Source organism: Cyprinodon variegatus, unplaced genomic scaffold, assembly GCF_000732505.1.
Source record: "Cyprinodon variegatus isolate N-32 unplaced genomic scaffold, C_variegatus-1.0 Scaffold691, whole genome shotgun sequence".
NCBI lineage: Eukaryota > Metazoa > Chordata > Actinopteri > Cyprinodontiformes > Cyprinodontidae > Cyprinodon > Cyprinodon variegatus.
In genome coordinates, this window is record NW_015151144.1 from 151,993 (window position 1) to 165,893 (window position 13,901).

The following is a 13,901-nucleotide window of genomic DNA, read 5'->3' on the forward strand; positions in this document are numbered from 1 at the left end:
TCTGAACTTTGACTCAGTGGATGACAACAAGCAGATGACATTATTCCTCCAATCATTAACTGTGGAAACGTGATACTGGAACTCAAGAAATGTGGATTCTGACTCTACACTGGAAAAAATCGAAATCTAGAGAAGTGATTTTCTCTTAATATAAGTGCATTTGTTCTTGAGTCGAGGAGGTAAGTGAGACACTTTGCCAATGGCATAAGACAATTTACATTTAAAATAAGACAAAACAATAGCAGTCTTTTTTCAGGTGCATATTCATTTTTAGGAGTAAAAAATCTCATTCCGTTGGTAAATCATCTTGTTTACCTACTAAAATTAGGGGGAAATACACTTCATTTAAGAAATGTTGACTTATTTATAGATTGTTTTGCAGTGTAGGACCTTTTGAAAGTCTGTTGTACCAAGTACCAGAAACTTCTGGGGTCATTTTTGGTTCAGGAGAGATTTAACAAGAGGAATTTAATAATTCCACCAAACACCCTAAAAAAACATCTGAATGAAGTGGCTTCAGACCCAATGAACCCAGTCCGTTTCTGCCCCAAATGGTCTTCACATGCACCAGTAACCCTTGTTTTTTTTCCCTCCACTCAACTTTCTCTCTATTCTGTACCTCCAGCTTCTATAATAGGGACCTTTTACATTTTTGTGGAACATGTGAAGTTAGTTTTCTTTTAAGAAATGCTGAATTTCTACCAGTGAAACATGAATAAAATTATTATAAACACTAAATATAATAACTGTGTACAAAATCTTTATAATCTTCAAGATTCACTTTAGAAAAAAATTACACATCTACATCTATTTAACCCTTTTACTAGAAAGAAAACAATATTGGTTTCTATTCTGTTTGTAATGATGGTTAAAATTCCTGTCAGTGAGAACCGGTTCCTACTTTAGAATAAAACTTAATTTCATTTTCTCATTTATAAAAACAAGACTTCCTAAAAGAAACTATCTGAAGGCAATGATCAGTAAGAAACACCCATCATGTTTTTTTTTAATGTACCACACATCCAACAGACCGCAACCGAAACGTGTTTTTAATACAGTTGGCAAAGATCCTTTTTAATTTCAATCATTATTTACAGATCCGTATGTACAGAGTTCAGAATACAGCAGGTGGTCGAGGGGCGGGGCAGACGTTGCTGACATTCCTCCTTTCCAAAACAACTGATTAAATAGAGGACTGCCTTATTTCTTTCATTCAACCAGATCAGCAGCATGTGTGCATAGCTCGGACATATACCAAATAAATATGCACATGAAGCGCCGTATAAAAGCGATCCCAAAGATGGTGGACGGCACTGCAGGAGCCTCACCTGATCACCCACACGGACAAAGAACCACAGCAAAGAAAGAAAAAAAAAAACAAAGCCTCATCAGCCTGAGCTTATTTTATCATTGGGTTCATAATTAAGACTTAAGGATTTGTTTTTACTTTAAATACGTCTCCATGACTTTGACCTCTTAGATAAAACACAGAACATTTTTTCCTTCTGTAGTTAAAACTGAGACTGTGCTTTTAAAATGTTTGAATTATTTGATGATTCTTTTTTTTTTACTCAGCTGCTGATTATGTCAGATGATTCACTTTAATACTCAATATGAACCAACATTAGCTAGAGATACAGCACTGGTTTAAAAAATTGACCCAATTTTTTTAATTCAGCATGAGGCTCCGTCTCTTTAGTGCTGCTGATAGCAGCTCTGGACTCTAATTCCAAATCATAAAGTTGAAATCCCAGTAAGGTACATCAGGAGGAAATAGACATGATAAAAGCCGTTTCAAGGAAATATTTTCACTTAATTATAACCAGATGTTTGAGAGGTCCAGAACGTCACTACGGCGGGCTGCACCCACTCAGTTACAGTACTTCAGTAGCAGATCATGGCGTACAAACATCAAGAGCTTTGGTGCAACATCAGACAATCAGGACTGTTTTCCTTCAGTTCAAAATAGCACGACTGGCGCCGATTTGATTCTTCAGTTCATATATATATTTATATTTATATCTATAAATCCATTCGGTGAGATATGTACAAAGTATGGCAAGGAACATGTTTTTATTTAAATTTATCTTCAGATGTTGTTGGCTCTTCGCTGCTCAGTGCGTCATGTTTTTAGTGAATTGAACGTTTTCATGCGTAGGTGGGCGAGTCTCTGTCGGCGGTCTTAGACACAGACCCGGCCCGGACACGCTCTGTCGCTCAGACGAGTTCATCCAGAGAGGCTGGGAGGGTGAAGTCCCCCAAAACAGGGAGCGTGGGTAGCCTCAGCCCCAGGGTCATGTGGCGTTGACCTCCATGATGTGGTCGTCGGTGGTGGGCAGAACCAGAACCTGCTGTGAGTGGCTGTTATTGAACACCTGTCCCGGGCTGAAGGGTTCGAGGCGCGGCATTGCCACGCCCTTCTGCTGCTGGTCGCTGCTGCCCACTGAGTGGATGCTGCCTCGGCTGCGGATGCTCGCCGTGTCTGCCTGGTCGTCCAGCGTCTTGTCCAGCAGGGACAGACTGTCGTTCTCTACACAGCTGTCTGTGGGCGGCAAGAAGAAAAAACACAAAAAGACGCGGTAAAAAGTCTCAGAGGCGCCGCAGATATTAGAGAGATAGAGACAAAAATCCGGCAAGTAAAAGAAGAAAAAAGAAGAAAAAAAAAAAAAATCATCTTTACTCTCAGAGGGACCTTACCAGGGTCTGGCTGGATGGCCGCTGCAGCGTTGTGTGGCAGGTACTTAAGGACCTTGATTTTGGGGAAGGGCAGGTGACCTGCGAACAGCGGCATCACCTCGATCTGCACCTTGTGCGTGGCGTTGGCCTTCAGAGGCATCAACACCATCCCAGAACTCTTCCCACACACGGCCCAGTTACTGCTGCTGTCGGCCACTAGGGACACAAACACACAGTGAGTCAGGCTTCAACTATTCTTATGCTTACATTATACCCAATAAAGTCCTGGGCCTTTCTATCTATAACCTATCTATAGTCATACATGTATGAGTTCATGATTACATAATCTGTATCATATATAAAATTCTTCTCTAAATCTTTTTTGTGGTTTTACACATTTTGTAATCACAGCCTCCAGATTCATTATATTTATATAAATTGGAATTTCATGTGACACACCAGCAAAAGGTGAAAATGATGCATCGTTTCCCATCTTCTCTATAAAAGAAAAAAATCTGAAAAGTGCTGTGTGCTCCTTATTGAGCTCCGGACCTTCTTCCTGCTGCATTGAAGAGCTGCTTGTCAGTGTGATTCGCAGTGTTACTTTTTCTACACTGTACTTATATTGATTACACAACCAATGGTGGATAACGTTTTATTTATTTATTTAAGGATGAAGCAGATTATGGAACAAGACAATTTATATTGAAAATAATAAAAGACACTTGCATTGTCTTGTTTCAAGGGCATTTTATCCAAATATCTTATTTTAAGAGCAAAAATACTCATTCCATTGGCAAATCCTCTTATTTACCTGCTCAAATTAAGGGTAAATACACTTCATTTAAGAAATTTTTACTTATTTCTAGATTGTTTTTTTCCAGTGAGTGAATGTATGCGCGTATCGGCAAATGCAAGGAGGAAAAAAAACAAAAACAAATATGGGCTGGCCAAAGTATCGCTCTAGCTCTAATGGTGATAACTAGACTGAATGATTGAGTGTTTGAGCTAAATACACTTTAAATCTTTTAAAGCTTAAAACTATCGAGAGAATGAAAACAAATCCCTGAAACATAAAGCAACAGGAGTTTGATGATAACATTTATTAAACAAACATAATGTAGTGTTCTAGCTGCTAACATACCTTCATACATAAGCTTGGCGTTTTTGAGTCCATCAGTGTCAGTTTTGCTGTCCTCAGCTATCTCTCCTTCCGAGGGCTCAGTCAGTCGCGTTATACACACCTCGAGTCCACAGACTAAACCAGAGCGGCAGTGCTGCTCGCCTGGAGGCGGCAAGATCTCCGCTCTGACGCTGTACAATGTCTGACAACAGGAAACAGACGAAAAGCTGCTCCAGTTAAATGTTACTTTTTTGCAACATGAAATTAACAGCATAACTTCAGGAATGAGGAAGAAGAAGAAAGGTCTTAGTGACTCACAGTGACTCTCTCTAGCTGAAACTGGTAGTGGAAGGGCTTGAAGGCAGAGGCGTCTTGGTTAAGTGGACAGAAGTTGGCGGAGAAAACACACTGCAGACAGGAGGGCAGGTCGTCCTTCCACCTCACCTCCCACAAGCAAAACACGCTGTGCTTACTGCAGAGAAGCTACATGGGGGCAAACATCAACACGTGTTGGGGATCAGTCATGTTCTGACTGCTTTAACATGATTTTTAACAGGTTTGCAAAAAATAAATACCATTTATAACTAATTCAAATCATAAAAGTAGTTAAATGATAAGACCAAAATGTACTTAATGGATTTAGCAAAGTAACAGAGTAATAGGGCAACCCTGGATGACAGAAAAATTGAATAATATATTAAAAAAAATATGAATGTATTCAAACATAGTTCAGAAAAAAAAATAGGATACTGTTAAAAAGTAGTACATTTACACCAGAAAACCACCACTTTCATTTTATGAAATATTAGAGGACTGCTGGCATTTAAATGTGATAAATGTGAGTTTGGTCTGACTTAAAAATGACAGAAACTATCTTGCTAAATATTGAATATTTTTGCCTTTAATCATAGAATTTTAAGTTTATTATCTTTTCAACATTGGAGAATTTTCAATTTTTTTCTTGAAAATATGTGAAATTGATCTCGATTTTTTTTTTTTTGGGGGTGAAAATGTACTTTGCAACAACATTTCCACTTTCTGCTTTTAAGGAACATTTAATCCCAACATGCCAGAGAATCCCTTAAGGATGATTAGCTGAATAACATTTACAGGGCACTATCTTCTGTTTGGAGTTTTTATTCATTTCTCACCTGGTTTGTTTTAGTGTTTAAGGACTGTAGCTCCAAAGATGAATGCTGCTTCTCTGTCAGTTTCATGTCTGTCAGTGTGAAGTTCATATCTGACACGTTCTGCACACACACCTGGATGTACTTTCTGTGACGTCAGACAGAAAAGAAACTGATTAAAAGACCCAAACTATATATTCAGTTAAATTCCTGCTTTCAGTTTATAAAATAGTAGTTCAGTTTACTAAGTACTAAAATATAATCATTTCAAAGTGAATGAGAGATCATTTCATGATCATGTAGACTCACCTGTTACCTGATGAAAGCAGTGAGTGTTTGGTCTTAAAGGGGATGTAGAAGGTGAGGGCAAGCAGAGTAGAGTAGATCGACCACGGACAGTCGATAGACATCTGGGAACAGAAAACAAAGCTGTAAAATCCTCCCAAGTTTCAGTCCTCGTCTCTTTGGTTACGTTCACATTGCAGGCCTTGATGCTCAATTCCCATTTTTTTGTGAAATCCGATTTTTTTTTTCCGTTGCCAGTCACATTTCCAAATATGTGCGACTTGTATGTGATCTCCTGTGTGAACTGCAGTCATACAACACAAGTGTCCCGCATGCGCAGTTGAGGACGCAATGAAATCACAGGCCAGCCTCCTCTGTGTTTACGGAAGTAAACATGGACGGTTGTGCTGAAGCGCATCTAGCGATCTTTCCCAAGCATAAAAACTAAATTTTTCCAAGATGGTTAAACATAAATACTGCTCTCCGCATCATCGTCCGCCATAGTTGTTGGTTTTCTTGCTGCTTCTTCATAGCAAGATGCAGAAAAGTGACCTTTGTCGGGTATTAATGCCGTTCAGGTCGGATGAATGCGACCCGGCCGTTCAGACACAGGTCGCATTTAAAATGATCAGATTCGTATCGGATTCAGGACCACATAGCCAAGTGGCCTGGGAAAAAAAAAAAAAATCAGATCTGTGTTGATCAGAGAGCCATGAAAAGATCAGATCCAGGTCGCATATGGGCCAAAAAATTGGATTTGGGTCACTTCAGGCTGCGGTGTGAACGTAGCATTTGTTCCTAAAATCTTTGTCTTGGTTCAGTCGATAGCATTCAGACTGCTCACAGAATAACAGAGATTTTTATGCATAAACACTTGGATATGAGGGAACACCCACAGAGGTTTTATGTCTAATACTGACGCTCCGCTGAATGTGTCTAGATTTAATTAGGACATGTGGATAAATCATCAACAAACTAGACAAACAACAACTAAGCTGTTAATTTTCCATTGAAGTCAGTTTCTCAATCTGAAACAAAAATAATTCAAACTTATTAAACCTAAAGGGAAATTTATAAATAAATTTGATAAATACTATCATTAAAGATATGTTCCAAAATATAAGATACTAATAAGATTATTAACAGAGGGATTAATGATCTCACCCTTTGGTCAATGGCGGTCATTGGGGTGTCAGGATGGCTGTAGCTGCGGGGTCGATGGCGCACCTCCCCGTTGGTCAGCCTCTCGTTGGCTGGCCGCTCGGACCCGGAGGGGATGATACACAAGACCTCGAGCTGGAACTCCAGAACTTGGTAGGGAAGAGTGGGAGGTAGACTGATGCTGGTCACCTTTTCAGACGACTGGATGGACAAGGTGCTTTCACCCACTAACTCTGGAACAAGGAAAATATTTACAACAGAAATAAGTACTACAAATATATGTTGGGAAGCCCTCTATTTCTTGCCTAGTAAATGTTCTGAAAAACACATGCAAAAGAAAATATTCTCTCACAGAAAGAGAGTAAGCAACCAAAATCATCAATGAAAATCCATGGAAAACTGCATCAAAGCTTGATAAGTGCCTTTGGTCAAAAAGCAGCTACTGACCGGCATCGGGGCTGCTGATGCGCGCCGTGCAGCTGGAGGACGGCAGGATGGGCATGGTTTCCGTGTTGCTGAGCTGAAGAGCATCTCCTTTCTTCACAGTGTAGTGACCCGTCAGCAGAGTGAACTTTACCAACTGAGGCATACCGGCCAACAGAGGCTCTGTAGACACAGAGGAGCAGTGAGCTAAAGAACTAAACAAGCCATCTGTTTGTCTGTAGTGGAACCAAAAGGCCAGAAGGGAAAGTGTATTTCTAAGGCGTCTGAGGGCTGCTCCTTATGGGTGGATTTATCATTCTAAGACAGCCGAAAGTGACATTTCAATAGGGATGGGAAGAGAAAACCGGTTCCTGTTAAGAACCATTTCCGATGTGTTCCAATTCCATGGCACCATTTAACAGCTCGCTTAACAATTCTCTTAACGATTCCAGGCAGCACGACTTTTGTCACGTTTTTTTACGCAAGTTACCCACACAGCATTCAGTAAGCAAGTACGATGTGACCAGGCGTAAGTCTAGAAAAGCAAAACTCTAAGAAAATGGCATCCCATTGGTTAAACCGATCCAAAGTTTGGCTTCATTTTAAGGAAGAGAAAGGTGGCAACAAGGTGCTTTGCAGTCATTGCAAAGTGGTAATTACATCCGCGGGAGGAATTACATCCAACATGTAGAAACACCTGCGCACACAACATGGCATACATTTTAACGAATGCTGTGTTTTTGATGCCTTCCAGACAGAAGCTAAAGCTACGACCAGCATGGAAGGCAACTTGGTAAGTAGCTAGTTTTATATCACTGGCTGTGCTTAATGTGGTTCCTAGGAAATCATGTTCCATTTCTGGAAATAAACCCATTTCCTTCCTCTCTTTGGGGTTATTAAGGGTTTGTGTCTTTCTCGTTAATCCACCCCTTCATTGTTAGCATGTTTAATCAGAACTACTGGTAGCTGGAATTCTTACATGATTCTAGCTACTGCAATGTTAAATGTTGTTACTAAAATTGAGTCCTACTGCGATTTGAAAATTGCGCTTTTCTAAATTTCTAAATATTCAAATGCAATTAACTGCAGAGCCCAAGTCACATTCATCATTACTTCCATAAACGAAGCGCTGCTGTGTCACATATACATTATTTTTCCGTTCTCTTTAGTGTCCTGAATGTCTCAGACTTCGCATTTAATTGTTAACATGAGAGAAAACCACAAAAAGTATGGATTTAAAAATTTCTATTTAATGTTTAGAAATTTCAAAACATTAAACCATTAAAGCAGCATCTACAAACACTAAATTATAGCCAAAATAATTTTTGTTCTCAAAGCTGTGTGGTTAATAATCACATTTGCTGACCAAAGAGGTTTTTTTTGTCTTGCAAGATGGTTTGTTTTTGTGATAAAATGTAAAAAATGTCAAACCTGAAAGTGGCTCCACGGTGAGCTGGGGCTCCTGAGAATATACTTCATATCGGACCGATGGGTAAATAGGAGACAGGACAAACTGTACTTCCCCAACTGTGGCGCACAGCTGACGTAACGTGTAGGTACCTGGCTGCCCACTCTGGAAGAAAAAAATAAAATAAAAAAAAATCAGAGAAAGGCTGAAAATCCTTAGGCAAAATGTGGACAGACAAAAAAATGAAACGATAACATCTCTTCAATTTACTTTTTAGAGTAAGTTGAACATGAAGATTAAAAAACAAAAAAAAAAATACAAAACAGAAAGTGCTTTACAGGAGCTGTGAAGGTGATGCTGTTGTTTCCAGGCTCCAGCTTGACATTTTGCACCTTCAGCATCTGTCCTCCTTCCTTCATGGCCACAGTTGGCGGGCTGACGCAGTTGGGCGTCTCCGGTGGGGAACCGTTTTCACGCCGCCGTATGATCAGGTGAGTGTTTTTACACACCACTCCTACAGAGCTGAGAGAATTGTCCGAGGGACTCCTGTCCTGAATCTCGTCCATTTCTAGCGTGGGACCAGCAGTTGTGGAGGAGTTAGGGCCTGCTGATGAGGTACCCGGTTTAAACTCTATTGTCCCTTGGTTTGTTTGCCTCGTTGCCCCCTTGGACCTCCCATGAGTCCCTCCGTGATCAACGTCAAAGTGAATGCTAGCAGCTAGTTGCTGAATGCACACAGGAACAGGCATCAAACACCTGAGAGTGAGCTCCACCTGCAGCACGGCTCCTGAGTGCACAGAGGCGGTGGCAGGGCGGAACTGGAGTCGAGTCAACTGAGCGAAAACATTCATGCAGAGGGACACTTTGTGGGCTGTGGAAGATGGAAAAATAAAACATTAAGGTGCAGGTCTTACATCTTTAATTACTTTACACACTTTCCTTGTATTTTACCATTTTCTTAATCCATCCATTTTAATTTGACTACTTCTGTTTTTTGACCATTTTGTTCTAAGGGCTGCTATTCTATCGGAAGTTATTTAAAAAAAATGAAGAATAGATTTCAATAGAACCCCTGCTAAGAAAGTAACAGACAATCAAATAAAGTCACCTAACTTTTACAAACCTAAAGACGTCTAAGATATGAAATGCATTTCCTTTTTTTTTTTTCCATATATTTATCGTTACTGAATACTTACAAGGGTTTCCGGACCGGCCAGCAAAAGAGAGAATTTCCTGACAGAAGTGCTTCCTCTCCTCTGTGGAGAGGTTCACATCACCAGCCAACAAGGCACTGGTTCGCAAGTAGCTGCAGATGTCGTTAAGGAACCGGATCTATAAAATCACCTGCTTTAGAAGATCGTCTTTGTACATTTAATGACCTTTCAGGAGACCCATATACAGAAGGCATTCCTAAAGCCGGTCCAAGAGGGTCGCTGTCCTACAGGTTTTAGAGGTTTCCCTGCTTTAGCACAGCTGATTCTGATGACTGCAGTTCAGCAAAAGCCTGTTAATCAGCAATCAATGAAAATCCGCTGTGTAGAAGCAGGGAAACTTTGGGGATGCCAACTATACGGTGATGAAAATAAGTATTTGAACACCCTGCTAGTTTGCAAGCTCTTCCACTTAGGCTACGTTCACACTGCAGCCTGAAGTGACCCAAATCCGATAATTTGACCTGTATCTGATCTGTTCATGGCTGTCTGAACAACACACATTCGATACGAATCTGATATTTTTAAATGGCCAGGTCGCATTCATTGACCTGAACGGCATTAATGCCTGACAAAGGTCACTATTCTGGGTCTTGCCATGAAGAAGTGGCAAGAAAAACAACAACCATGGCAGATGATGATACGGAGAGCAGTGTTTATGTTTAACCATCTTGAAAAGATTGTGTTTTTATGGTTGGGAAAGATCACTAGATGAGCTCCAACACTACCATCCATGTTTACTTCTGTAAACATAAAGCATGCTGGCCTGGGACGTCATTGTGTCCTCTACTGCGCATGTGGGACACTTGCGTTATGACTACAGTTCACAAAGGAGATCACATACAAGTCGCATATATTTGGAAATGTGAACGGCATCGCAAAATAAAAAAAAAAAAATCGGATTTCACAAAAACATCGGAATTGAGCATCAAGGCTTGCAGTGTGTGAACATAGCGTAGAAATCATGGAGGGGTATGAAATTGCCATTGTAGGTGCATGTCTACTGTGAGAGACAATCTAAAAATCACAATGTATGATCTTTTTAAACAATTTATTTGTATGATACAGCTGCAAATAAGTATTTAAACATCTGTCTATCAGCTAGAATTCTGACCCTCAAAGACCTGTTAGTCTGCCTTCAAAATGTCCACCTCCACTGCATTTATTATCCTATATTAGATGCACCTGAGGTCATTAGCTGCAGAAAGACACCTGTCCAACCCATAAGAATCCAACTACTAACCTGGCCAAGACCTGTCTTGGCCAGGTTAGTGCTGTCCAAAGACAATAGAGACTAAATTGTACACCTCCACAAGGCTGGAAAGGGCTACTGGGAAATTACCAAGCATCTTGCTGAAAAAAGCAATAATTAGAAAAGGGAAGAAGCTAAACATGACTGTCAATCTCCCTCGGAATGGGGCTCCATGCAATATCTCAGCTCGTGGGGTCTCAATGATCCTAAGAAAGGTGAGAAATCAGCCAAGAACTACAGGGGAGTAGCTGGTCAATGAACACCAAGATTACCATGCCTACTGTGAAGCATGGTGGTGGTAGCATCATGCTTTGAGGGTGTTTTTCTACACATGGAACAGGGCGACTGCATTGTATTATGGAGAGGATGACCAGGGGCATGTTTTGTGTGATTTTGGGGAACAACCACACTCCCTTTTAAGATGGGTCGAGGCTGGGTCTTTCAACATGAGAATGACTCGAAGCACAAAGCAAGGGTACCCAAGGACTGGCTCTAGAAGAAGCATATCAAGGTTCTAGCATGGTTTAGCCAGTCACCAGATCTAAAGCCAATAGAGAATCTTTGGAGGGAGCTCAAACTGACTGATCTAGAGTAGATCTGTGTGGAGGAGTGGGCCAAAATCCCTCCAGCAGAGCGTGCAAACCTGGTGGAAAACTACAGGAAAAGTTTGACCTCTGTAATTCTGTATTATACAAATAAATAGACAAAAAAAAAAAAAAAATCATACATTGTAAGTCTGTTTTTTTTTTGTTTTTTTTTAGATCAAATCTCTCACAGTAGACATACACCTACGATGACAGTAGTGATGATTTCTAAGTGGGAGAAGTTGCAAAATAGTAGGGTGTTCAAATACTCCTCACTGTGTTTGTTATAAACAGAAGCTAAAACCAGATTTCAGCCAGAACTGGTAAATGTTTATCATCTACTTGTTTTATTTACTAATTAGACATGAACAATTCTTTATGTACTCTTCGTCTAAATGTTTTTTTGTTTTTTTTTATACAGTAGAAAGAATGTCCTTATCCAAAAATGCCTGAATAGATTTAGTTAGTGTGTTCTTGTGGTTAGTCATCAAACAAGGATACTCTTCTGTTCTGCCCAGCAGTTTCTGACACTCTGCAATCTGCCTCCTGGTGTGCGTTACAGGAAGGCGCCAACCCTCCGATTCGTATGACTTCAAAGCCTCCTTCATGAAGGGTTCTGCCCGCACAGGGTCGCCCTTCCTCCTGTCAAAAACACAACCATGTAAACACACTCAAACATTTAGCTTGTTCTCCTATAGAAAACAATGCATAATTATAAATGTGTGTTTTTTGTATTAAGGATTTCTACAAAGACAAAATAAAACATATTTTCCCAGACTCAAATCATTACAGTTCTCAGCCTTTTTTAAGGAAGCCTCAATAAAAAAGTAAGTCATGAATTTCTCCTGAATTCAGCTAAGTTTTAGTTCAAATATATATATGGATCTTTTTTTTTTTTAAATAGCAAATAAAGTCTGAAAACTCCATAATGTTATAGACTGAGTGGAAAGAAACCCAGTTGGAAATTTTAGTATTGTAGACTTTCTTTATGACAAAGGGTGATATCAAATGAGTCTATATAAAGACCGTATTTACACACTTTCTTTACTTTAGATGCATCACATCAGCAGATGCAGATCACATTTTATCACTGCCACAAGTGCGGTTTTATTAGCAATCTAGTATTAGCAGAGCTCTGTTCTTAGATCACAGCAACGTAGATGCATTAAAGTAAATCTGATTCCTCCAAAATCCTCGTACAAAATGAAAACTATCTGACCAAACATCAGAGTCGTCTGTGGATATATGAGCAGTGTCTGTGCGGTTGCTCTGTGAAAAACTAATGTAGAAGCCCAGATGTGTTTGAGCATTCAGACAGGTGTGAACCCTTTCTTTTATCTAAGTGAAACTTGAGCTCATCTGTTCCTTACATGTAGAACTCGGCCAGGCTTTTCCCCACCAGTCTGGCGGACCTCAGCCGGCCGATTGCTTGGTACATTTCCATAGCAGCATGAGAGAGTTCCTGACGCAACAACGAGCCAACAAGGGGGTGTTGAAAGATGATACGTGAAGAAGGGAGGAGAGAGGAAAATTAAATTAAATTTTTCAAGGACATTACATCAGAAAATGTATTGAGTGAACAACAGGAGGAAGAATTTCTACTGAAATACAAGCTTAGAGTGAACAGGACTTACAAGATAGTGCCTTTCGAAGGCTTCGACAGATGACAAGGCTTCTTTGAGCTTTTTGTAAGGACTCTGCAAACTGTTGACTGTGGACAAAGACATTCAAAACAAACATGGTTACTTGATTCCTTTGATTTCAATACAGATTTTCATTTAATTTCTTTAATCGGGTGTTTTTCCTTTTGCTAAAATAGATTGCTTTTTTTTTTCCTTTTTCTTTGATGTGAATTTACAAGCCTGACTGAAAATTGACTGAATCAGCTGGACTGCTATTGAGGAAGGCTGACTGCTGATGCAAAAAAAGTCAAAATAAAGAAATAAGAACATATGTAGGTGATGAAGAAATCTAAAGTGCGGTTCAAAAAAATAAAATAAAAACAGGCCAAACTCACCGGTTTCTGGTCTCTCATCCCCGAGTCCTGCCAGCAGATCCACGGTTCTATTCAGGTCCTCAGAAGTCGGCCCGTTTTTTGACACCAGGCCACAGAGTTCACCCAAACACTTCAACTACAACCACAAAAAAATAGAAACTAAGTACTGTTGCTTATCCTTTTTAAGCTTAGATTTTTAAATGAAATTTAAATACAAATTCTCTTCTATTAGTACATGACTTGTGACACTTGTATGAAGAAAGTGAGAAATTAGGAACTTAAAAGATCTGCATACGCTCTTATTAAAGATTTAAGATGTCTATTTTCTAAGTTTATACAGGTCCTAATTCAGAGTCAAACCAAAAACTGACTTTGGATTCTAAGCCTGAATGTTTAATTATTATCTGTCAATCATTTAATATTAATTTAAGATATTCTCCAATTGTTTTTAAATTTCACTTCAGCCAAAAAAGTATTTCAGACAACTGATATTATTTTAAAAATTGCCAGAGTAAAGATGCTAGCAATAGCCTAGTACTCTGAGAGACCCCTTTATTTTACTTAAAAACAGGGGCTGTAAAACAATACATGAGTTTATTTAGAACCTTACCCTAGCCTTGAAAGACAATAGAGACGGAGTTTGACTAAAACTATC

At 39.6% G+C, this 13,901-nt stretch overlaps 1 protein-coding gene across 1 annotated transcript in view; it reads right to left on the bottom strand.

The window, feature by feature from the left end:
- Window positions 1-1,671: 1,671 nt before the first annotated feature.
- Window positions 1,672-13,901, bottom strand: part of trappc10 (trafficking protein particle complex 10) — a 33,822-nt gene continuing 21,592 nt past the window's right edge. Inside the window, exons 9-23 of the mRNA XM_015394533.1 lie at window positions 13,268-13,382; window positions 12,885-12,961; window positions 12,621-12,712; window positions 11,752-11,892; window positions 9,400-9,509; window positions 8,542-9,074; window positions 8,227-8,368; window positions 6,820-6,978; window positions 6,376-6,605; window positions 5,236-5,336; window positions 4,951-5,074; window positions 4,118-4,282; window positions 3,821-4,001; window positions 2,698-2,892; window positions 1,672-2,542 (exon numbers count right to left, since the gene is read on the bottom strand). Coding sequence (XP_015250019.1) covers window positions 2,295-2,542; window positions 2,698-2,892; window positions 3,821-4,001; window positions 4,118-4,282; window positions 4,951-5,074; window positions 5,236-5,336; window positions 6,376-6,605; window positions 6,820-6,978; window positions 8,227-8,368; window positions 8,542-9,074; window positions 9,400-9,509; window positions 11,752-11,892; window positions 12,621-12,712; window positions 12,885-12,961; window positions 13,268-13,382 — 2,613 coding nt within the window. The 3' untranslated portion in view covers window positions 1,672-2,294. The remainder of the gene's footprint in view (window positions 2,543-2,697; window positions 2,893-3,820; window positions 4,002-4,117; window positions 4,283-4,950; window positions 5,075-5,235; window positions 5,337-6,375; window positions 6,606-6,819; window positions 6,979-8,226; window positions 8,369-8,541; window positions 9,075-9,399; window positions 9,510-11,751; window positions 11,893-12,620; window positions 12,713-12,884; window positions 12,962-13,267; window positions 13,383-13,901) is intronic.